The 26,388-nt window shown below is 39.2% G+C and overlaps 1 protein-coding gene across 6 annotated transcripts in view; it reads right to left on the reverse strand.

Moving 5' to 3' along the window:
• fbxw7 (F-box and WD repeat domain containing 7) overlaps positions 1–26,388 on the reverse strand; it is a 128,224-nt gene that overhangs the window by 54,329 nt on the left and 47,507 nt on the right. For 5 of the 6 annotated variants that reach the window (XM_031276765.2, XM_031276764.2, XM_031276763.2 and 2 more), the window contains one exon: positions 25,775–26,317. In XM_031276765.2, the coding sequence (XP_031132625.1) occupies positions 25,775–26,317 (543 nt within the window). Of the gene's footprint in view, positions 1–13,819; positions 14,218–25,774; positions 26,318–26,388 lie in introns of those variants that run through there. The other variant, XM_031276767.2, reaches the window with a different exon arrangement.

Genomic DNA, 26,388 nt, shown 5'->3' on the forward strand with positions numbered 1-26,388 from the left:
AACTGAATAGACTGCTGGTATTTTTATTTGTTTCTCAAACCAAAACTTTATCAAAACCTATTGATCTTTTATCAGAGACCTTTTTGGGAATTGATTCCCAAGAATTTTCTGTACAATTACTGTCGCATTAAACCTAAAAAAAATGTGCAACAGTGTAAGAGCTTCTTCAGACTCTTAATGTAGTATTGAGTGCTGCACTTGTAGTCGTCATAACAACCTGAACATTTATTGAAGCTCTTAGCTGGGAGTGTCTGCATAGTGAAGAGGGGAGAGTTGGTGCTTGAAAAACAGCAGATGTGTGTCTGAGGGACACAGGAACTGCTTATAAATACTAATTTCTGCAAGAGGTAGACATGTGAATGGAAAACAGCAGAAGTGCTACAGTCTTCCGGCACGAAAGCTGTGATTGGGAGGCATCCATGACTTCACAAAACTGAAGCATGACAACAGAGAGCTACAAGACCACTGCTGATACTAAAACTGCAGCAAACAACATGAAGCCTACAACACTGTCAAAGCAAGATACATTAAACACACATGGTGCAAATACAGACATAGTCGTAATGCACAACCCCTCTTAGCTGTATATTAACATGGGGAAGGTCCAGGCACTGAGCTTTCTACTGCCTCAGTGAAAAGTTGAACTTTTAGTTCATGCTGCCCCCTAGAGGTAACAAAACAGCATTTTGAGTTGTTGCAGTCAAAACACTTCAAGCACCAGTGAAGAGCACAGTGGGATTATGATCAGCGTTTCTCCATTGTATGTAAAATGATGGAACTAATGCTATAGATAAAGATGAAGAAATAAACTACATAAGTGCTACATAATCAAAAGATGAGATTTTTCTTACCTGCGTGTTCAAAGCGTTGCATAACAGGAGAACAGGACATAAAAGAGAAAAAAGAAAACACATTTCTATTAGTGAAAGACTCTTTAATAGAGGTAGAGGGCATCAGCAGGAGTAGATGAGTGTGTTATGAGCAGGCTCAAGGAGGAGTGTGTGCTATAAATCACTCTCTACTAAAACAACGTGATGTTGTCATTTATTAAATCAAATATGAGCCCTGTGGTGGACGGGCGACCTGTCCTTGGTGTCTCCTGATGTGAGCTGGGACAGACTTTGAAGAGGTTAGCGTAAATGCTGCAGTAGCATCAGTTAGATCACAACTGGAGAGTATATCTTCATGGAACGGCACTGAAGGCTTTTCTCGATGGACAGGCTATTTTCGCTCTTCTCCTGATTGGCTTCGACAAGAATATGGTTTGTTGATCTGATTGGTTAAAGTTAGCCCGTGATAGACGGTCATAGACAGATGCTTCAACCAATCACCTGCCAAGTATTTTTTTCGGTATTTTTAAACCGTTTCAAACAACGGCTTTTCAGATGGTTCTGTGTAACAAACCATCGGGCACGTCAGGTTAGGTGAACTGACCCTTTCTAAGTATTGCAGCCATTAACAAATACTGTTGAACTGCATCACAAAAGAGGTGGTCAAAAGGAATTGGACAACAAATGTTAAAAAGCAGCTAACCACTTCCAAATATCTGTCAAACTGTTTGTATGTAGCTTTGGATATGCTCGGCGAGTTTTCACAGAAAAAAGCTACATCTGATCCTTCAACCTGTAAACTGAATATTAAAAGCACCACAACTGGGGATGGAAGAGCTTCAATCAATGGAAGGAAGATGCAGAGGAATGAGTAATGAGGTATGTGATTAAGGAAGAGAGCAGGATTACAATAACCTATACAGTAAAAAAAAAAAAAAAAAAATCATAAAAGATTTATACCAAGCGAATACTTTTGAACCTACTCTAAAGCTTGCATGGAAAAGAAAAAGATGGAATGTTTGGACTTCTGTGAGGCCGACTTGCAAGGACTACTGGGGGGTGAGATTCACAGATCTGGAATAAAAGGTGATGTTGTGAGTGACTGATGTAATGTGAAGGTGATGAACCAATTCACTTTTGGTTCATAGAATTCAACTTTGCTTCCGCAATCTCTTGAAACATTTGTACAGACCGGCATCAGCTGAAATGCTATTAGCACCAAGCCTTGAGAGCACAAACCGCTGAAAAGTAAAAGCAATTTCTTTGTTTGGCTTAAAAGGAACAAACTAGGGCTGAAACTGTGAAGAACAGTGACAGTGTGCGGTCGTTCTTCTGAAAGCTAAATGTGAAACTTACAACTCCCACGCACAAATCACAGAGATAAACATGCTGTGAGGAAACCAAAGCGTCAAGTCACAGGAATGAAACTGCACTTATTTTTCACTTTTTACTCACTTTACGGTCACATATTTCTTAACTTATTGATTTAAAAGCTATTCACACTGGAAACCCTCAAACTAAAATGTTCTAACATACTGTAAATTAATAAAAATTGCCGCAATCATTCCAAACATTTTCTAAAAGGCAGCTCTCAAAACTGCCTTTTCATGTTTTGTTTTTTTTAAATCAGAGGGACCAAGATGGACCGTTCAAACAGACTGTTAAGGCTTGATTTGGGGATTTATTCCAATATGAAAGACTGCTTTGTTACATTTTAGTTCTGATTCATACAAATAAAACTACTTGACAGCAGCTATACAGCATCAGTAAATTAAGGATTACCACTGATGTCTACGGGATGCAGCTCTGTCGCACCACAGCCATGTCTCTGCCGCGGTTAAAATGTCCAGTGAACGCATTTCAGAAGCGTAGCATCTCAAAGTAGTCGGTTATGAGCAGTGATGCCGGGTAACGCGTTACTTGTAACGCGTTACTCTAATCTGACCACTTTTTTCAGTAACAAGTAATCTAACGCGTTACTATTTCCAAACCAGTAATCAGATTAAAGTTACTTATCCAAGTCACTGTGCGTTACTATTTTTGTCATTTTCCTTAGTAAAAATATATATTGTTTTTACTTTCTTCTTGCATCTCGGGGAGTGAAGTCACGTATGCGACGACAAGTCACGTTTTCAGCATGTGGACAGGTCACGTGTACCACGCAGCGACACAAACGTAAACAAAAATGGAGGGAGGAGAGAGATGCGCGTTTTCTAGCTGGAAATACAGTCACTATTTTGAGCTTGTGTCAGCTAAAGATGGCAATATTAAGGTTCGTTGTACACTCTGTGCTGGTGGCGACAAAGTGCTATCTAGCTACAAAAACACTACATCAAGAAGAAGAAGAAACATTTGGAGTTGCAGCACTGCAGTCAAACTTACAGAGCAAGTCCCACCAGGTGGTGCGAAGCAGAGAGCAGAAGGTCCCCCACCACCCAAACAACAAAAGCTGGACTTCGGTGCAAAACCAGTAAGTGGGGGAGAGTTGAAGAAGTTGGTCGGGCAGTATGTTGTAGAAGAAATGCTGCCCTTAAACACGGTTGACTCGCCTTCGTTTCGTGCGATAATAAACAAGATCCCTACTACTGGCAATGCCGAGCTGCCTCACAGTAAACCGGTTGTCATTTTTTATGTTGAGGCTGTGGGGGTGTTGTCAGCAGCTGCTGAATGTAACTAATAAAGTAACTTGTAATCTAACTTAGTTACTTTTAAAATCAAGTAATCTGTAAAGTAACTAAATTACTTTTAAAATCAAGTAATCTGTAAAGTAACTAAGTTACTTTTTCAAAGTAACTGTGGCAACACTGGTTATGAGCTACTTTATCAGCATTTGTGCCACGGATTTGAATACATATTGGCATCTAATTCATTATCAATATGGACACAGATGCTTTGTGGCTACACCTAATTCATTTTGCATGCACCATGCCATGTTATCTTTTTGTATCTGTATTTTGTAGTAGTGCATATTAAAATGCATTTCAAATTAGTACAATATAGAAAGGAATTTGTAGTATTTCCTTCCCATGCTTTACAGACTTTGAAGTGACAAACAAATAGAAGTGTTGCTACATATACAGGAAGTAAAAGTTTATTATGTTCTTGCCTTTGTCTGCCATTGAGTCTTAAAATAACTAAGATAAAATATAATTGTTGTTCATAAATAAGTAATTTGCACCTTACAATGCCGCCTTTTTAGAAAGTTAAAGTTGCAAAATGAATCATCGAAACAGTATGTGTTGTGCTCAGTCAGAGGGAGTCATCTGTACTGCGACTCAATTTAGTCGGGACAAAAAGCTGCCCATCCAGTGTGAGGAGGGCGGTGTTGATCCTGCTCGTCGGAGATAAGACCAGAAGTCATCTCTTCTGATGATGGGAGGGAAATTTCAATGAATCAATGAGTGAAAGAAAAGACAGCAGAAGTAGGAAGGGAGAATGATGAAATTGATAAAACGGGTAGGCAAAGCATGAGTTGTATGAACAGTGAGTCAATATTCTGCCAGGCATGCAGTCATCCTCCTTCTGTTCTATACCCACAGAGGGCAACTGAAAGGGAGCTATAATTTCCACATCGTTGTAGCGTTAATGACACAAAGGAAAGGTATGTCCTTGAAAGACTAGAAAGACATTTCTGTGCAGCCCAGAAGGATTGCTGATAATTCTTTGCTATCCATTGATGGAGATGAAACTCTCAAAAGTATGAACTCTTGGAGGAAGAAAGCTTTAACCATTCCAGTTTCCAGTTTTCTAATTAAAAGTTACAATAGAGTATGATGCTATAGGTCGGCAGTCATTCATGCATTATTCTTAACACATCTACTCTCTCAAGATCCTGTTATCAGTTGATGTATCTTTTGGCCAAATTTACTTAAGTAGGAGCACATTTACAGTGAATGCATCCACCTCACAGCAACAATGCCTTGATGTTTTGAATAATAAAATGCGGTGAATGCTGCAGCAAGACTAATTTAATCAAACAGCATGTTTAACTAACAATTTTGAAGGTTTTCATGCCGTGTTGGCAAAGAGTAAAAAGAAAAGTAAGAATCTGGGGAGTACGTGTTTGGCTGCGTTCAGACTGACGACAGCACTGCTTCCCCATTCATTTCAATGAGCCCTACGAGTTGGTACTGCGGCAAAAAAACAACGCAATGCCCCACTGTCCGGCAGCACACTGCATTAGTCAATCAAATACTGTATATAATCTTCTGTTTACCTTGAGAACATCATGACCAAGGATCAAATGACTGCCGCCATGATAAGTTTCCAGAGTTGAGTAATTCTGCCTCATAGTATTATAAACCCCTGTGCAGTGTTTTGGCATGTGTTAAGCCTTCAAAGGCATTGATGTACTCTTCAAACTAAACCTTCTGGATCATATTTCATTTTCTCACCGGTACCTGTGGTAACGCAGCCCCTTGTGGTTTTTTAACACAGTGTGCTATTTTTGCTCTGAACACAGCCTTACTTGTCAGACCTGAAGGTACAGTACACCAGAGCCAAGGTCATTTATAAGCTGCACAAATTATAAATATGGATGTCATGGCCTCAACCTGGCAGTCATCCATCATCTCTCACACTGTACATGCTGCTAATCAATGTCAGATGAAGAATCGGATATACTAGAAAATTGTCCTACTTCTTGAGAAGGGCTGCAAATATTATTTATTATCGATTAACCTGCCAACTATTTCCTCAATTAATCGTTAATAAAATGACAGAAAATGAATGACAAATGCCAATCAGGGTTTCCCAGTGTCCAAGATGATGTCTTCAAATGTCTTTACCCCAAAAAAAATCCACATCGGAGAAGCTGCAACCAGAGAATTATAGCATTTGTTCTAAAAAAAAAAAAAAAAAAAAAAGTCTAAACGATCATTTAAAAAGTTGTAGATTAATTTTCTGTCAATTTACTACTCAATTAATTGACTAGAAAGCTAAATAAACCAACTAAAAACCTATTGGGTTAGCTGAAAAAATGAAATGTTGAATTTTACAAGAGTAATGTGAGTCAAGGACTGCAGCAAGTGTCCAGACAGCACTGCAGTACAATAGAAGTGCCCATCAAAAGCAGGAGACCACACGCTGCGACTCAGACAGCAGGGTTCATACACAGATTAGACAAACTATGCAGACAGTGGAATCAGTTACAGCCGGTCAGCCATCCATTCACAGGCTGTCTTCACTGATGACCAGATTATAGCGAGCAGGACACTGTGAAAGGCGCAGGAGTGGCTTGATGAAGGTCAGCACTCTGAAATGCTGACACAAAGACAGGGGGAAAGGACCGCACAGAGTGATTCACGGCTCACATTTCTGGAGAGAAATTCTAGCTAAGTCAGGCGGAGCAGCCAATTGTAAAGACGAAATTACACCAAGGACCATTAAGAGTTTAACACACAAAAACTCAACTATTCTGCTATATCGGGACTGTGTGGGAGTAATTTGATCACATTTTACTGACACGTTTCTGGCAACATAAACAAACAACATACCAACCATCATCAGATTTTGATTCAGATGTACCAAAATTCAAATCATTGCACATTATCGTGTATTACAAACAAGTACCACAAACAACCAAACTAGCAGCAGAAGACTCAATGTGCGAATCAATTTACATACATACAACTGTTTCAAAACTAGTATAGCGCTTGCAATTATCAGATTTCATATGAGAATCTAGTGCTTTACAGCCCATTCACAATGCCTATCACTGTCCCAGCTTTGGAGTCCATATGTGTGAACAGCCCAGAATTCTGAGGACTCACCTGCTAGCTTGCCACCCAAGTAAAATTACGCTATATTGGTTCCGTTTGAATGAATGCAGTGTGAACCATGGGAGAACGGTCCATTGAATTTTGTTTTGTGGGGAAAAGAAAGGTTTGACAGTTTAGAAAGGTGTGGTTTTTCCAGTTGGCAGCTTAGAGACTTTAAAACCGCAAATATTTGGAACATCTCAGAGCAGCCTGAGTGGTCACTGTCACAGGAGGGTTGCACTTTTTATTTAGAGAAAAGGGTTTCATTTTTAAAAGAAGACCTCAGCATATTAATTGCAGGATGTAAAGAAAAAATAAACAACGGGTTTTCACAAAAACAAACTAAAAAAGAATTGAAATGCTCAAAAGCTGGTTACCCAGGTGGTCGTTTCAGATTCACGTCTATTGAATGTGTCCAATAATGTTGAATTATGTAGCAAAATGTGTGTGCCATGCAGGACAACTGAGATGAATAATTTAACTTAACGAGTAATGCAAGTGTTTGTATGTATGTGTTTATGAGGTTTCACTTTGCTTCACATCTTCATTTAAAATAATGTTTAGGGCTGTGACACCTCCCTAAAGGAAGCGTGTATACTTTCTCAGCTCCTCGAGTATCCAAAAGCGTGGGAAATGTCAGTGCCTTCAGGCAGCCCTGTGGCAGGTGGGAGCACATCCGCTATCCAGTATGCTCTGAACGTCAAGCACAACGCTACACAACACTATACACCCCCAGCTTGAACTCAAGAGGTATTTAGATCAGGCTTAAGTTCACCGATCATGTGCAATGTCAAAATGCAAAGACCAATTTGACATCGTCGACTACTGACTATAGAAAAGCTGTATTTAGATATTCAGAAGGTTATCACAATATCTTTTTGTAAATGTATCGCATTTCCCAATAATATATTAAAAAGGCATAGCTAGATAGATTCCAATCAAAGCAGAGTATCTTTTTAATAAAAATAATCCCATTTTTTGGGTGCCATAGTTATGAGTCTCGATTGAAATCAAGGGTAAACAAAACTGTTTGGCTGATCTGCGTGTTTTGGAGCTAGCTGACTGGATCTGTGTGCTCCCTGGAATGGGACTGCTTCTCAGAATAGCCAATGGCAGAGGCCTTCCTCCCCTCTGTGTTATTTGGAGCTGAAGGCCAATGGAATCCAACCTCCTGCAGTGTACTGTGGTGTGGTCCTTACTTCAGGACAGAGAGAAAGGCTTCAAGTCCAGTGGACGAAATCAGCCATCTTGCAATCATTTACTAATGCCAGCCGTCTGCATGTGCTCAACAAATTGGGTCAAATGCATCAAGGTAATATCATGGGATGACTCTTTGTTGCAAGCAAAGAAAGTGTAATGACTTAAAACATGAACATACGACAGCAGATACTAGGGCTAGGGCTGCAGCCAACTATAATTGTATTATTATAGTGAAAATTGTGATAACAATTTCCTACAATCACAATTTTCTACAATCACAATTTCTGTCTTCAAATGTCTTGTATTTCCAACTAACGCTGTAAAAACCAAAGATATTTAGTTTGCCGTCACATAGAACAAATAAAAGCTCAAAGCTCACAACTGAGAAGTTGCAACGAGAGAATGGTGGCCACTTCAAATATCACTAAATTGATTATCAAAATAGATTTGACTAATAAACTTATCTAATGCTTATCCACTATTACCCACTATTCAGAAACCAACAAAATAATAATTACAACCCCATTTTCATGATAGTTAATGTCTCTCTGCTTCTCTTAGAGAAACAAGCAATTGACAATTATTTTCTAGTTTTTCGGGGATAATATAAGAATAGAAAACTCTGAAATTCCGAATATACACAATCATACACCAAACCAAACTAAATCTCATTTCAACTTCAATCCAGTGTGTTTCAATATATTGCATCAGTAATGGAAGAAGAGAAATAAAAAGTCAAAAAAATTAGATTCTTGTGCTTTCAAACCCAATATTCTACATTTGGCTATCCAAAAACAGGGGGAAACAGTTAAAAGGCTTGATGGTGTTTGTCAAGCAGCATGATACTGTCAGCAGAGCCTCACTTTCTTTACAACACTTATCTACAGAGACCAACGTTAGTAAAGGCAGCTGCTCCTCCAGGGCAGCAAGCTTATCTAAAGTGAAACACTGACTGCTAATGAATAATGAGGGAGTGAGGTAGTTTAAAATAAATGTACTGTTACTGAGACACAGAGGAGATTAATTTACTTACATTTAATGGTGCTTAATAAAGAGCACATACAAATCTGCATTGCTGATGTTAAAAGACTTAGTATTTTAATAAGGTGCTTGTTTCACAAATTAAGTTTCCTGTGGTGGTTGCTGTTAGTGTTCCTGCTGTGGCTACTTTTCATTTTAACAGTGGATTTCCTGTTTCCCCATTGTACCAACCTTTAAAATGTGTGCTGCCTGGGCGCTCATCTGGTATATTATAAATAAATAAAAAAAAATATATATATATATATATATATATATATATATATATATATATATATATATATATATATATATATATATATATATATATGCGGCCCTTAAAAAAAATGTGTGCTGCCTGTGAAATTGTATTTTCAGCTAATATTAATTCCTCATTTTTTAGTTTTGTTATTTAAATTTGACAAGCTACTCAACCCTAACTCACATGCATCATTGTAGTACTTACAAATGTGCAGAGACAATCACAAAACAGTGACAGGTTGTCTCAACAGGTTGCATTTCTGCTAAACAACTAAAACTATGAGACAAAAGAAGAAGAAAGAGCAGCAAAAAAACTGAAAAAAACTAAGCAAAATCCAAACATTGAATAAGCTGAGGTGATGTCAAGGTGTTGTTGATGGAAAACAGTTGGTTTTGAAATATGAATAGTAAAGACAACCAACACTTGAGGCGCTATTAAGACCATCTGACTCGGTAGTAGCAGGATCAGGAACCGTATCATGTCACCCTGGTTGTCACGTAACGGACAGGGACAGACAACTCAAATTGAAAGTGAATACGAATGTCCTCGGTGTATCCAGGCTCGTTCTCAAAAATAGATGGTAAAAAAAAAACGGCGCATTCAAATAGTGACAGATGTCGCGATGATCCATAATTAAGAAACATATGCATAAAAACTTAATAATTAACTGTTACACTCTGCTTTCAGCTCACACATTAGTTTAATATATTTTTTAAATGGAATTCTGTCTTAATTAACCAGTTGAGTAGAAACTGTAGTAACAGGGGAAACACATGCGAGAAGAGTCCCTCGATGGATGCATATGCGTCTCAGACCAGTGGGCCAACAAATGTGCGACAGACTGAGAAAGGCCAACAAATGAAGCAAACAATATATAAAAAGAGCAAAAACAAAAAAGTACAGTAGATGTGTGGCTCTAATTAACGCGTCTGTAGACAAGACCACAGGAAACCCTGTGGCTCTAATTCAAACTCGCTAAAGAAAGTTGCCACACACCCACAACACCTGCTCAAACAGCATATGCATCTTGCTGATAGTTGTTGATACAGACATAGCTGCTTTGGGCAAGTCCAGATCACCTTACTCAACAAGCCTGCAGCGCAGGGTGTGGTGGGTGAGAAAAGCAATACCACAACTAAAATGTCCTGCTGTTAATGCTCTATATCTTGATCGCTATCTCCTGCAACAGCTGGATGCCCATTCTGGCTCCCGGAAATACAGTGTGGCTTCTCCTGGTCACGTTTTAATTGGAAATTTAACCTAGGACTATCTTTATCAGTACAGTAGGAGACATTTTAGTCGGTGTAGATCTCACTTGACGATACAAGACATAGATACAAGAATCAACACTGCCTGATAGAAAGCTCCCATGTCCACGTCCAAATGAATATGGAGGGGGGGGGAGAGAGAGCGAGAGAATAAAAGAGGACTTAAAAAGTAGACAATACAAGCTACAAAATAGAAAGTTGAAGCATACACAATTTGTATTTACAGTATAGTTGGTTCCTTTTGAAGACAGTTTCAAGCGACTTAAGTTGGTACCAATACCGCAGAGACCCTGGGAAATCCCAGCTATGCCATTCACTGGAGACAGCTGCCACATGCAGAGCAGAGCCTACGTGGCTTCCTGCTCTGCATGGAGCAAAAACCCCATGATCTGGCCTTGTGGGACCTTCCATTAAGTTCATCCAACAAAACAGACTTCATAAACAACCTTAAAAACTCAAGTTCCTTTTCTTTAGTTTAGAGCTTCCTGGCATACTGGCCTTTTTAAACAACAAAAGCAAAAGATCAAAAGTAAAGTTCCTGAGCACCAACACAGATGCCTATCCACTGGCATACATATGACAGAGTTTAACAATTCAACTCAAGGCATAATCCCCACTATGCTTTTAACAGTTCTTTCTTGTTTAACAGTCAAACCAAATATTATCCAGCTGGAGACAGATCTCTTTAGTGCTGTTCCCAAGAATACTATATGTAAAGTTTGTTAACAGGTTGACAGATGTGGAGCCTATCATTTGAAACATAATTCAGTGTATGAAAAATGAGTCAGTGTCTCAGCTGTCATTTTTTTTTACCTTATACATAAACAAAACCAAGAGTTTACAGCACCCATGCTGGAGGCTCAGCTGAAGCACAGCTGAGGCTGACGGGAATGCCGTTATTATTGCAGGTATTTGTTCTTAAAGTGCTCATATTATGCTAATTTTCAGGTTCATAATTGTATTTAGAGGTTATACCAGAATAGGTTTATGTGGTTTAATTTTCAGAAAACACATATATTTGTTGTACTGCACATTGCTGCAGCTCCTCTTTTCACCCTGTGTGTTGAGCTCTCTGTTTTAGCTACAGAGTGAGACATCTCACTTCTGTTCCATCTTTGTTGGGAGTCACACATGCGCAGTAAGTACTAATAGCTAGTCTGAGGGAGTTCCATGCTAGCAGCTAGGCGAGCATTATAACGTGTGTTACAAAGTGACGCACGTTTGTCACAGAATTAAAGGCTGGACTACAATAGAGCTGTTTGGAGCAGTTTGTGAACAGTGTTTTCTCTGGAAGATGGTAAGTCCCTTTGGGGTGGACTTTGGGCTTTTTGACTTTGTACACCTATAACGTGCACAAAAAGATATATAACACAACAAAGGAAAGGGGAAAAGCCAAAAAGCATAACATGAGCACTTTAAGCTAAAGAGCAGACAAATTTTGGAAGTAAAGACAATATGTCTTTTCTGCTAAATAAAGGTATAACTGCAACATGTACAATTATACAGATTATATGTGGAGATGTAATCAGGGATGATGCAAAACATCTTAATGTCAAAGGAGGTGTAACACACAGACTCCCTCTGCCTTGCAACAAAGATTTGACTGGATATTTTTTAAGCCCGTGGTTGTGTTAACTAAAGGAACCTCCTGCTGCGGTCTCTCAGCTCATCCTTTGAACCTACTTTTTAACTACTGTATAAACAGCACTAATTAAAACTAAATCACTGTAACAGACCCTTTGTCTCAAAAAGCTGGTCAACACAGCAGCTAGCTTTGATCCAAGATTAAAACCAAGAAAGGAAAAAGGACAAGCTGACACTCCCCTGTCATTGTGACTTATTTCTATTTTAGTCTGATATTTCACAACCTTTGTCCTCACTACCTCATCTATCTCCAATTTTTTTTCTAACAGACTAGAGGTTGATATTTTTAACTCCCTATCTTTCTATCGCTCATGACATTAAGGAAACAACGTCAGCACCATTGTAACTCAGAGTTCAAATGCAGCTATGTGGGTTTATCTATTTTTTGTATGTGGGATTTTATTTTTTACATTTTGAGAAAATTCATTTTTTTCATATCTACAATTTACAAAAAACTAGGGAGTGACATAAGCTCTATATGTAATAATGTAAAATATATGTAAAAATAATGCAATTCTCTGAATGTGTCTGAATAAATCTGGTATATGTAGATTTATTTAATCTACATTTTATTAATATCAAATCAAATGTAAAGATTGAACAATTACGTTAGTGTCCCCTGATTAGCTATAATCTCTTGATGTTTGAATGTTAATACTGCCAGTGACAAAACATGGAGAGATTAGAGTCATTTAGAGTGATTGTCTTTTCAAACATTGTCCTGGGTTCGTTCGCAAAGCATCTTACTTGACATAAGAGTTAAATCTTATTTATTTAAGATAAATTAATTCAGCAAGTGTCAAAGGAGACTTTTAATGTAAGTAGTGTTACTGTTACAGCTCCTAACGGTCAACCTAATTTGCTGTAAAAGAGGAAGAAATTACTAATGTCATAGTTAAAGAGCACTGATGTTTTGGAACTGCTTCAACTTTCAACTTGCTCTTTTATAAAATTATAAATGCAAACATACAGTACCTCCCACTTAAGACAACAAAACCCCCAATGGGCAAAAGTAGGCGTAAACAAGTGATTTATGGTAAATTACACCGGTCAAACGCTCAGAACTCCTTCACTGGCCACTATGGATGAGACTGACGGATATAGGCTATTCACTTAATTTGTTTTACATTTTAAGACAAACAAATGTCGGTATATTAAAATCCTATACCAAATGATTTATTAATCTGAATATTAGATATTACTTACATGACATAATAAAAATCTAATTTTACTTAATTTAAAATCACTCCATAAACTGCAACTGAAGAATGTATTTTTCCTATTGTCTGCCCAATTATTGCGCACACACATATGACATATCTTCATCTAAAAACGTGACCTAAAAATAGGCTCATTGGCGACGGCCTTTTTAAGGTACCCATCTTCTGCCATTGGTGGAGCCGTGGCACGCAAACCTTTGTATCTGTGGCCGTGCGGAAACGACTGAAGTACGTCTGACAAAAGGACAAATACATCTTACATTATCACAAGTGTCTTAAGTTCAGTCTTAAATTCAAACATGGCTTCATTAAAAAAAAAAGAAGATATTCTGCTAATTTGTTTATTGGCGGGTGACTTTACGTTAATTTGACGGACTTTAAAATTCAGCAGAACTGAAAAAGGTTCATTAACTGTTGTAAAAGTGAACGTTTCACTGTGCTGACAAAACATAGAATAAAAGCAGCCAAGTAGCTTCAATTTTGATTTGACACTTTGATAAAACAGCACAAACAACAACAACTTACGGGAGAGGGGTGAGAGATGACCTTTGACATTTGTGTGTTCTGTGGCTCAACCAAACCCAACCCGTATGACGGGCCTAATACGTACAATACTCACCCGCCTGCGACAGAAACTCTGAGCAATGATGTTGATGCTAAATATCTTGAGAACTTTCTGAGGCGGTTCCTTGGCAACGTCCTTGGGGTCTGTCCGGTCGAGTGGCTGATTCTCCAGCAGGACGTGGGACGAAGTTTTCTCTTTCCCAAAGGCAACATTTGGCATCTTTCTCCGAGCACCAGACGAGAAACGGGGAAAAGGGCAATGCCTCAGCATTGCAAAACAGGCCGTCTACTGGATCATATCCCAGAAGGAGCTCCCAAACCTGGCTGACTATTGTAGCAAGCAGATAACTTTTCTTACATGAATGTAGTACCTTCCTTTGACTTCACAACCATTGTGCAGACGTCTCAATACTGTGCTCGCTGAGCCTCTTCACCTACCTACTCAGAACTCATCTCCCTGCTGACTGGCACCCTTAAAAATATCTCTGGGGTGTGAGGTCACTGTTGCGCCCAAGCCAGGCAGAGCAGCTGCCGTCAGGGCCTGAAAAGAGGATGGACCAACTCAGCCTCTCCCCCTCAGACAGGCACTGTGGAATCTGCTCTCATGACCCCTCGGTTGGTGGAATGTGTACCAGCAGCCGTCCAACGCAGCCCACGTGTCCGGGGGAGCTTCCTCATTGTGGTCATTCTCTGACCCCCCCTCTTGTCCTCCCAACTTAGTGGGCTACATCATTACTGAGCCCAGTTATCTTTACGCCATGAAAACTGTCAGCATACAGCAGATTACTATATCTTCGTCTAAATCAAATGAAAGGTTGAAGCTGGGATATGTTATATTCTAACCTTCTCTGACACTTCCATGAACCAAGGTGTTAAGGAATGTCAGTAACTCTGTCTATGTCAGCAAAGAGGCTGAGGATATTTCAGGAGACGATCACACAGTAGTTAGTTATGATACAATGTTAGTATGTGTGACACATGCACCTAAACAAGGATTCACTTGACCAAGTGTCAGGAGGGATGGACTTTTAAGTCTATTAAAGTGTGTTCACATGCAGCTGCAAAGAGAGAAGAGTCTTTTCCATTTAACCCTTGCGACACAAAGAGGCACTAATGCGGTGAAGGTAAAAAGGTGTATAGGCACGACAACTGGTACAACACCAGGGAGTTGAGAAAAGTTATATATGCTGTTTATGTCAATTCCCACAGGAAATGAACATGCAGCAGAAAACAGCTGACAATCTGTGATGAATATGTATATATCTACAGAAGTGGCAAGAGACCGCCTTCTCTGTGTGCATTTAAAATGTCTGAACACATGGTAACAGAAAGACCTACAGGGCTTAACCCCTCTTCTATTCTCACATCCACCATTGTTTGAGGAGGATTACAGAGCCAATGCATCTATCAGAGTAGACTGAGGCTCTGACACACCAGGCAATTGGACGCCATTGAGTGTTTGTGGAGGACCAACGCCCATCGTTTTTACAGTATGTTCAGCACAATTGGAGCAAGTTGGCGCCTTATTGGCAGCTGTTCAGCCAATTGACCAAGTTCAACAAACACCAGAGGCTGTCGATGAGAAAGAGCTCCCTATCTGAACATTCGGCCAGTCAAATTAGTAGTGATACCACCCATTTAGTGCAGTTTTTTCTTATTTTTCCTTTCCGCTTCTTCGCAAGCAAAATATCACATTATGCAAACAAGTGTGCCAAACAAGACAAAAGTATATACATTTTTAGGTGCAGCTTTTAAATAAATCATATCCACAATTTGTGTATGAGAGCTACAAGTTGTAGTCTGGTAGTATGATGACTACTAAAATGGTGATAAAACAGTCGGAAAAATAAATGTATCAATGCTTATCTGTGAGTCCTGGAGATCACATGCTTGAGTTTGTCCATAGTGCTGGCTTCAATAGAAGGGAATGGGAGACGGAGCAATTATTCGTAGGACCGAAATGTAACGTGACCATTCTTTACCACAAGAGCAGAATATAATAAAATAACCAATGAGGTACTTGTGGATGGCTGCTCGTCTCGGACTTGCCCCAGGCTTTGTAGAGGTTACTTGAGCTTTCGGACTAATCTTAGGTCATAAAGCTATGTGACGGACACACTGTTCCAGTCTGCTTCAACATGATCAGCCCAAAGTAACTCGTTGCAAGCCATGCAAGCAAATTTACCCTTGGAGCCCTTGCAATGCTTGCAAGAACATTTTCCTTAAACATTATCTATTATGCCATTTTCCATAACATGTAAAGGCATTTAAAAAAAAAATGACTGCATTTCTGTTTGCTTTCACATGACCAAGAAACCCAAACTTCAGATATTCCTCTGGTGGAAAAAAGGATAAAGTTCCTGGAGTTCCTAAAGTTGCCACAATTAGGGGCTCTAATTTTGTGCATTGTTAAGCTTATGTTACCTCCTCCTATGACGAGGCTGACACTGTTGTGAGTATCTTAGAAGATCTGGACTATGGCGCTATAAGGGTAGATAGAAACATGCAGCTCCATTGAGTTTTATAGTAATCAAGATCACCCAAACATAGAGGATCAATACCAGGAATAAAACAACTCTACCTAGCTTTTGCTAAATTATTAGTCTTACCAGACCTATATCTAGGCTAAACCACAGATTACATTCTGGGATGGGAGAAAAAAAAAGCTCTGGGTTGTTTGCATTTCTTTAAACCAATCACAATTGTCTTGGGCGGCACCAAGTTCCGGATGCAGCGATGGTGCTTCTGCAAAATGGTCTCGGGAAGGAACTTGTTTTGGTGGAACATTTGCATACCGCAAAAGAAAACGCCACATAAATTATTAAATTCAGTTAACTGTTCACACAGTACAGTAACGTGAGCTATTTAAATTAGCTGGACACATGGTAAACGTAACTTGCTCTGAGAAGTGTCTATCGCTGTGTGTACTTCATCCATAGGAATCCCCGCCAATATATTCTTTTAAATCTTTACAATCATTTACTGAAAGAACCAAGCAGACCTGCCTAATTGCACAATTCCGATTTTGGTCAAAACTTGCCATTTTCAGTGTGTAACGTTAGCTTGCTAGCTCCGAGGTTGTTCTTGTCGTTTCCCGTAGCAAAGGGATTTTGACACACGGATAACAGCAGGGGAGGGGCAAAGCCAGTCCGGCTTATCAGGCAATGTACTTGATCCAGACTATTACAGGGGTAAATGTCTGCTGTCCATTTGTCTGCTTTCTTTTAATGTTTCTCTGCCTGGTCATTGAGTTTGCAATCCCTGGAGTGTCAGAGGTCAAGAATGTGTGGCTTCTAGTAACTCAGCACACTTACAAATCACCTCCAACAGGGCAACTGAGACGACGGGGTATGCCTGCAGATGTAGACCCTGTGGAAGGGGGGGACACTGTAGGCCTTGCATGTGTATTATAAAGTTATTAACATTGAATCAAAATAAAAAAAATAATAATAAAAAATAGCAACATTGCCATCATGGTAACTAATGTTGCTGACCAAACCTGGAAGAAGCGAAACAAATAAAAGGAACCACATTCTCTCTCATCCTTTGAAAAATGGACAAAAACTGCATTTAGATTAAAGTGACAAGTACAGCAGACTGTTGTGTTTGCATACTGGTTCAATCATTTAGCTTCTCATAGAAAATGTTTGTAGTTCAAACAGTGTTCGACTCAGGCTATAAAACAGGCAAAACATAGCAAGTTGCAGTTTTTACTAGTATCAGTAAAATGTTTACAGCTGCATATTAACTGCACTGAAATTCTTCAACACTATTCCTGCTGGTTCACTGCTGCCAATATCATTTATACCCCATCACTGCAGCTCTGTAGAGCACGAGATCACTTTGTGATTAGAAAATCTTTCTCAATAAGATGAAATATCGCTAGATATTCCTACTGCACCCTGATGACAGGCAGTGATCAGCCTTTTCATTTAAGTAAGGGAAAATACCATTGAGGTGCATGTTCTGCAATCCGTTATGAATGATGCAGTGTGCCACCCAACATGCAGTGGAGCATGGTTTATTACATTGAAATATTGATATAGTAGACACATGTATAAGTGAAGGTTTCTAGCATGAAAATTGCTATTCACACCTACACTGTCTCTACATCAGCAAGCAATGAAGCTACAACCTCTGCCAAACACCAGAGGCATTACTAGAGAAAGTAAACACATGAACGCTCACTCGTTTTCACGCATTGCTGGACAATCTCCATGTGAGTCAGGCGTTCATTGCTGGGTAAAGCCTGTAGTGCAGTCTGAGCACAGCTGCAACAAGCATTGATGGATTAATGTATGTACGTGACTCTCAGACCACTGCCTCCCTCTGGTGTCAAAGACTGGGACAACAATGCTGCACTGCCGACTCCCCCAATACAACAAAACCCTGTCAGATGCAGGTTTTTACAAGACATTTTAAGAATCAAACTGTGCTTGGAACCTTATAAACACACAACCAAGAGTGTTTTTCTTAAGAACATTAAGTCTGTAATGCAAATTAGAGCTGCAAAATACAATAACTCCAATAACAATTTCAGCATCCACAATTAAACTTAATCAGCCCCTTAACCAGCTTAACCAGGCTCTGCTTCCCAAACGTGATTACCACTGCAGTCAAAAGATTTGTCACTGCACAGACAACCTGCAAGTATAATTAACTGTATGCTCTATGAACGGGAAAATCCTTTTGGTCCATGTTTCTTTGTCGTTGCCTTGTAAAGCAGAAAAAGCTGCTGACAAAAAAAAAAAAATCACGCTGAGCTTGCAGGAGTGGTGGGCACACACACATGTAACAACAAAACAGCTCTCTCTTTTACTACACATGCAGATCCTCGCTAATTTGGAGAGGTGGTTTGTGTTTGAAATATTTTTTGGAGCAAAGCCTACCCAAGGCAATTATAAGTTTGAACAACTTGTGGTGATTTTGACATCAATTAGCACAACACTTGGATTTATATAAAAAGCTGGTTTAAAAAATTCTCAGGCAGCGCAGAAGACAATCAGCAGCAGGGTTGGACGACTCATGAAATGCATGTGACAGCAAGTGGGAAGCCAGTGAGGGATTATTGCCTAAGGTTTGAGTAAAAAAGATGACAGGCAAGGAGAGACTGCAACTACCAATTCAAAGGGCCTGTGGAAGTGTGTGTGTGTGTGTATATGTATGTATGTATGTATGTATGTATGTATGTATGTATGTATGTATGTATATATATATATATATATATATATATATATATATATATATATATATATATATATATATATATATATATATATATATGCTGTCAAGCGATTACATTTTCTTAATCGCTGAATTTCTATAGTTAATTGCGATTAATCGCGTGTTTTATCACATGATTAAAATTCTATTATTTTGCATTTCAGAACTGTTTTTAAGTACATATTAACAATGGAAAGCAATTCTTACCAGAGTATCTTGATTGGGAATCAAATGAATGCAAAGAAAATGACTTTATGAACTTGATTTTAAGATGTGTATTTGTTTACACAAATTGTCACACATTTGAATCTAGAGTCAATATTAGGGTTGGGTATTGTTTGGTTTGGATACTTTTAAAACGGTACCGGTGCCTTAACGGTGCCTGAACCGATAATTTTCAAGAAAGTTAAAAAAAAGAAGGGTAACTAAACAGTTGGTGACATTAAAGAACGGCTTGTTTATTGCTAAGGCCATATCGTCAAAATTAAATGTTTAATAATAATGTAATCACTATAACAATAACTTATTTCACTAGTAAATAGCTGTTGAATGACAAAAACAACCACCAGATGGGAAAAGGGCATTTAACAACAACTTTGAATGCACCATGAGACTGTAAATTACCAGTTTCATTGAACGCACCGTCTGTGTATATCTCAGTATATAATGAGACTCAAATTAGTTTCATGTGGGAGGATGAGAACACTGGTCCTTTGAGGTTCATCTCTGCCTGTGTGACAAGGCCAGTGTGTGGGAGATGCCTGCTACAATAAGCAGGCTGCTTTTCCTTTGGAAAAACATTTAATTAGTGGCAATAAACAGTGTGTGTGTGTGTGTGTGTGTGTGTGTGTGTGTGTGTGTGTGTGTGTGTGTGTGTGTGTGTGTGTGTGTGTGTGTGTGTGTGTGTGTGTGTGTGTGTGTGTGTGTGTGTGTGTCTGAAGAACTGATTGCACTTCAAATTGTCCAAGTTTGCAACAGTAAAAACCATTTGGCTGACAAGTTAATACTCATCCCTACCTCAAACAGTAATACATGAAAACTGTTCAAATATTGAACAGCCTGCAGTACAGTGTACATTACTGTGCAGTGGTATAAGTATGTCGGTATAGTTTACATTCCTATGGTTCAGAGGCATATTGCTCAATGCAATGAAGCTTTCTGTTACTATGGATGAAGCAACAGAGTGGGAACACCGGAGGGAAAAATATTATTTCAAACTTGTAGAAGTCACCCTGTTCCTAAAGCCATTAACCAATAAGCACTTCCCTGAGCAGCTGACCTCTCTTTTCTTTCTTTTTTTTAAAGATTTTTTTGGGGCATTTTAGGCCTTTATTTTTATAGGACAGCTGAAGACATGAAAGGGAGAGAGAGGGGGAATGACATACAGCAAAGGGCCGCAGGTCGTCTTCGAACCCGTGGCCGCTGTGTCGAGGAGTACACCTCTATATATGGACACATGCTCTACCAACTGAGCTACACAGGCGCCCGACCTCTCTCTTTTTTTCCCCTTTCGATCAATACTCAAAGTAACAACTTTGGAAATATGAGCTATTAAATATACTATTAAAATAGCCCCACATCATCACATACCCTTCACCATACCTAGAGATTGGCATGGGGTACTTTCCATAAGATAATCTCTCAATGCAAATCAAACCAGCTATTAGGCTAACTGAAATAAAACCATGCCAATCTCTAGGTATGGTGAAGGGTATGTGATGATGTGGGGCTATTTTAATTCCAAAGGCCAAGGGAACTTTATCAGGATGCATAGTATCCTGGATTCATGAAATAACTGGCCTTTAAAAATTAAAATCTGCCTGCCTCTATGGGATTTTAACATAGGGGTGTACTTACTTATGCCCCCTGTATTTTAAGGAAGAACATTTATTTATTGACGATACATTATTCATTTACAAAGAAAATTTGTGTCCTTTAAAATTAAGGCATTAAAATCAATTTCCAAAAGATGATTTGTGTATTCCTCTTTTTAGTTTAGTTTTTGGCATGGGTTCATAAACTTATGAGCACCACTGTAATTCATTAGTCAGCCGGTGTTGATGTCAATGTTAACGCACTGTCAATGCGTTCTGCCCCCATCATGCCCTACCGCTTTGCCTTGTCATAGCTCTGCAGATCCATTTGCCACCAAAGGTCTCTGATGAGCCATTATGAGACATCTAATCCTGTAAAATCATGGGCATAATCTTGTTTCCTGTTTATTCTTATCACATATTAAAAAAAAAAAAAAAAAAAAACATAACTATGCCAGTTTAAAATAACTTAATGTGATTGTAAGACAAAGATTTGGTTATGGCTTGGGAACAAAAGTAATATTTAAAAAAAAATCTGTATAATGCTCTGAGCCATGGGAAAATTTGGTCCCTCAATTCCAGATTTAAAAGCTGTTAAAGTAAAACAGTAAAGCGCATTCAATATCTACACTTGGACAAAATAACAAACTGCACCCTAAAAAATATCAACATCTGTCACTTCTGATTGCACATCATTCATGCAGAGTTACGGAAATAGAGAATACTGGAACAATGATCAAATTCCTCATTTTTCTACAGTCTAACAAATGAAAGTAGCTTAGATGTTAGTTTCAAGCTTGTCTGTCATTTTGTCTGTGAAGCTGAGCAGTATAAAAGGTTTCAAATCCAAGTCGTTACATTAGTAGTAACTGGAGTGTTTGATTTAATGGTCTGCGCTTGCTAATATCAAAACTTTAGATACTGTACTAAACTAAATGTTCTCCACTGTTCATTAAATCACAGTATGTGGTGTAACGAATACCTCAAATTCAGACACACATTCAGATATCAACACCTGCTTCAGCCCAACGGCTACTAGCCTCATGTTAACCCAGTGATTCTCAAACTTTGTCTGCCATTCCCTCCTTTGAAGGAAGAAAATTATGTGTTATTCTGGTCATTTTACACGCAACAGTGGGGAAACTCATAAGTGTCCAGAATGTGCTCGCTGCTCTGCCTGCATCGGCACACACTTTGAGAACCACTGGGTTAACATAACACTATATATTCGGTCATTTGACACATGAAAATGTCAAATTATGTATTCCCTTTTTTCCTTAAATAGAAAGGCATCTGCTTGAAATGAAGTTTTGACTCAACTCCGGAATATCTTTGCACATTAGGCCTGCAGGGACATTAATGCAAGGCTTGAATACTGATTCATGAAGCACTTAAAGATTTTTAAAAAGGTTAAATGATGAGCAGGGCCCCAAGTATCACCCCGTTGGCACGAGGTCAAAAGACAAGAGTGTCAAGTAAGAAGAGGAGGTGAAGCGTCTAATTCTGGTGACCAAAGCCTACAGCACCTGGAGCCTAGGAAAACAATCTGCCCTAAAGTCTGGCCTTCAAGGACGTGTGAAGACACGCACAGAAAGTGTACAAAGAAACTGTAAGTTTTTGTAGTGTACTGCTACTTTACACATGCAGTTTTTTGTGTTTACATAATTCTGCCACACATACAGTGCTTGCAGATATCGCCTCACCCCCAAATGGACTGACACATTCTTGATCCAAACATGGGTACTGATCCTCTACTACAACTCTGTTGCCATTTGTTTGGCATATGGATACTGCAGCTGTCAAAATGCACATGATATATCATACAGGACCTTTAAATGTGTAACTTATATGAAGGTAATTTATCTTCTTCTGCTACTACTGCTGCTGCTGCTACTACTACTACTACTACTGCTACTACTACTACTACTACTACTACTACTACTACTACTACTACTACTGTCAAGCAATAAGTAACCCTGGTTTTGAAAAGTATAAAAAGGTAAATAAATATATAATAAGTTTTACTTCATTACCAAACTAATAACTGATGGTTTCATATATAGGTGTAATAATTGTCCTATGAATTTTCTACTCGCTTTACCATCTAAAAGGACTCATGATTCTTAATATACAGGCGTGTGTGCGTTGTATTTCACGTATTGGTAACGGTCTGTGAGAGCCATGTGGAGGCAATCCCAGCCCGTTTTTTTATTTTTTTTATTTTTTATTCAGTATTTCGAGTAAAGCCCTTTTAAGCCTACACACTCAGTATTTTGGACTTCTTAAAGCTGCTGTTGCTTTTCTTCAAGGTGTCTATGATCATCTGACCAAGGCCAATTAGCTGTCTCTAGAGCTGCAACGATTAGTTGGTTAATTAAATATATTATTAGGTTTTGGACTGTTGGGTCAGTCAGAACATTTGAAGATGCCACTTTGGGTTGTGATGTGCTCTTTTCACCATTTTCCCTTTTTTTTTTTTATAGACCAGATGATTAATTGAGAACATAATCGGCAGATTAAGCAATAATGAATCGGTTGTTTTAAGCTTTTAACATTTTAACCTGTTGTAAAATGTTATTTTTATTCTGTCCAGCACTTTATTGTTTAACCTATTTCTGCTTAGTTTGAACCTTTTCTTTCTTTTCATTCTGTGCAGCACTTACTCTAATCTAGTGTTTTTTTGGAAAATGCAAAATAAGTAATCTCAAAAGTCTGTAATTTGTACACACTGTGGTCAAATCTACAACAGTATACGTAAAAGAATGCGCTGAGGTTTCCTAAGATACCGTTTTTATTTTTGTTTTCTATGCTTGGAAGTGTGTGTCACCATCTCCTATATGGTTTAAGTGGCTAGAAAAAAAAAACCTGAATATTTCGCCATTACTCACATTCAGAAGTCATCATTCCCACTAAAACACAGTGAGTGTTAATATGTCGGATGAAGCTTTCAATAACTGTTGATCTACTCTATCTACACCACTCCAAATTCCAAGCATACAAGACCCACAGCATAACAAATTGTGTACATTCAACATCAAAGCCAGCTGGCCCACTGCAGTGACTAAGACCCTGACAAACCTATCTGACAGCTGTGTCAGATGGTGAGAGGCACACAGGAGCAAATTCAGACTAACTGCTATATTTAGGCCAATATAAAGCAAGGGCAACATCTCCATCAAAGGCTCAGACACACACACATAACATCACTCTATATTGAGACCCCAGGTATGACATATTATACAGGAAACAACTGTGGCGGTTAAGAGAGACATGCTCTTCAACAGCAATAATTAAATGCCATTGCTGTGCAGCTTCCTATTGTCAGAAGGTTGTGGGAAGAGCGGCGTACTTGTCATGAGACTACACCGCTGATGACAAATCTGTCACAGCCTTAGTCAAGCATTACTGTCTGTTGAGATGGGTGTATTATCTCTGGTGTCTTCTATGTTGCCTCTGGTGAAGAGATGTATAATAGGCTTTATACAAAGGCATAAAACATTGTTCACTTAAAACCGGACAAATACTGGATTAAGGGGGCTGATGCTGCTGCAGATTTTAATTTACAGTACCAGTCAAAGGTTTGGACACGCTTTCTCATTCACTTGAATGGGAAAACGTGTCCAAACTTTTGACTGGTGGTGTAAATGAACAACACAAATGCACAATATAGTTAGCACTTTAATTAAAACAAATAATTTTACTGGTGGGAGGGTTTTTATTCTCAACAGACTCACACCACCATCTGCTGAAGTGATCCTGGTACTCCAATGGAGTCTACAGGACATCATGATAGCATTACATCTAAATGACCCCAAGGAATTCTTTAAGTTTTATGTGCTTTTTTTGGTCTAAATATATATACATATATGACATATCAGTAATAAGCCAATACCTAAGGATGTCACCTCTTTGAATTTCTTTTCTTGTCAAACTCTATGCAAACACAATGCAAATCATAAATATCATCCCTAGCTTCTAGAAAACGCCATGGCCAACTCCATTTCCTCCTTTCAAATACAGGTGTTGTGAAGGCCACTGAAACACTTTAACAAAACAGTCATGACATCAGTCATCACTGAAACGAGACACCGGCATTAACGCCCAAACACTGGTGCTGTGCTACATCAGAGATCTTTCAACGGAGCACATTTGTTCTGATACTGAGGAAAGATCTGACAATCTGTTACACTTGTCTTTTGAACATCAAGTGCTACTCCCTACTCATCAGACATCATGTTGGGCGATCAATCAGCGAGGCATGAACGTGCTTGGAGTTTTAACATGTCCTAAAACATGTTCTACACTTGAATTAAGTATTTTATGAGGCTATTATTATTATTATTATTATTTCATACTCTGCTGTCACTCTTCTATCACAAACTCCATAACAACATGGTCCTGAAATGCATCACATATTTAAAGAAACTACTTGTGAATTACTTGTGATTACTCAGTTAAGCTGTGTATGTTTAAGCTTTTATCGTCCTTGACTTTGCAGTGTAGTAACATACTTGTGCCAAAAGAGGGAGCTGCTGCTTTAAATATGAACCATGTGCTGTCAGTGCAGTACATTGTGGGAAGTTATCACAGCAGTGATGTGATAATAACCAAACACTTTCTTTGAGAAACTTCTGAAACTACTGTGCCTGCTGCAGAAGTATAATTAAGGGTCAGTTCACCGACATTACTCATTTTCTCACTTACGTCCAGTAGTATCTATCCATGCTTTAGGTTTTTGTTTGCCCAATTTTTGAGGTAGCGGTCTCGGCATTCACCCTAATAAAATGAAGGTGAATTCAATTTAGTTTGTGGAGCTCATAGTATTGAAAAATGACCTCAATTATCTTCCAGAAACTGTCTCTGTTAACTGGAGGATTCACAGAACTCCCTGTGAACTGTTAATATACATAGGAACCATTTCTTCAGAAGACGGTTCAGTACTTCCAAGGAAATCAATCAACAGCTGTGCTTACCTTCTTGTTGGAAGAGCTTTGGTGCGTACAACCCGAGTCCAGGTTGTTATTGGGGGCTGACACATTGTTCCTGAGAGAGGGAGACCGCAGCCCTTCCTCCCCTTCTCCCTCCTCCTCCTCTTCCTCCTCCCTCCCACTCTCCGCCGAATGTTCAAAGTCATCACTGTCTTGGTCCATCTCTTCCTCGTCCTCATCCTCCTCCTCTTCCTCCTCGCCCTCTTCCCTCTCCTCTTCCTCCCTTCCCTGCTCCTCCCCTCCCTCTGTCCTCTCCTCCGCCTCCTCCTCCTCTTGGTGACTGCTACTGTTGTTGTTCTCTTCCTCTTCCTCCTCCTCCTCGTCCTCTTCGCCCAGCGGCTGGCCTCGTAGTCGCCTCTGCTCTGCCCCCCACATCCATCGGGCTCCTTTCTCTCCTCCGTTCACTTCGTTTGGTGGGCCCTCCTCGTCCTCCTCCCCTTCCTCGTCTCCCTGAGGGCCGTTGCTGGCTCCTGATTCACTTGGCGCCCATGGTTGTTCTCTCTCGCCATCAACCTGCGATGCCTCAGGCTGGGAAGAGCCAGACAAAAACAAACAATGCCTCAGAGGAAAGGTCTGATGCTAAATTAAATCTGTTGCAC

Source organism: Sander lucioperca, chromosome 4 (genome assembly GCF_008315115.2).
Source record: "Sander lucioperca isolate FBNREF2018 chromosome 4, SLUC_FBN_1.2, whole genome shotgun sequence".
NCBI lineage: Eukaryota > Metazoa > Chordata > Actinopteri > Perciformes > Percidae > Sander > Sander lucioperca.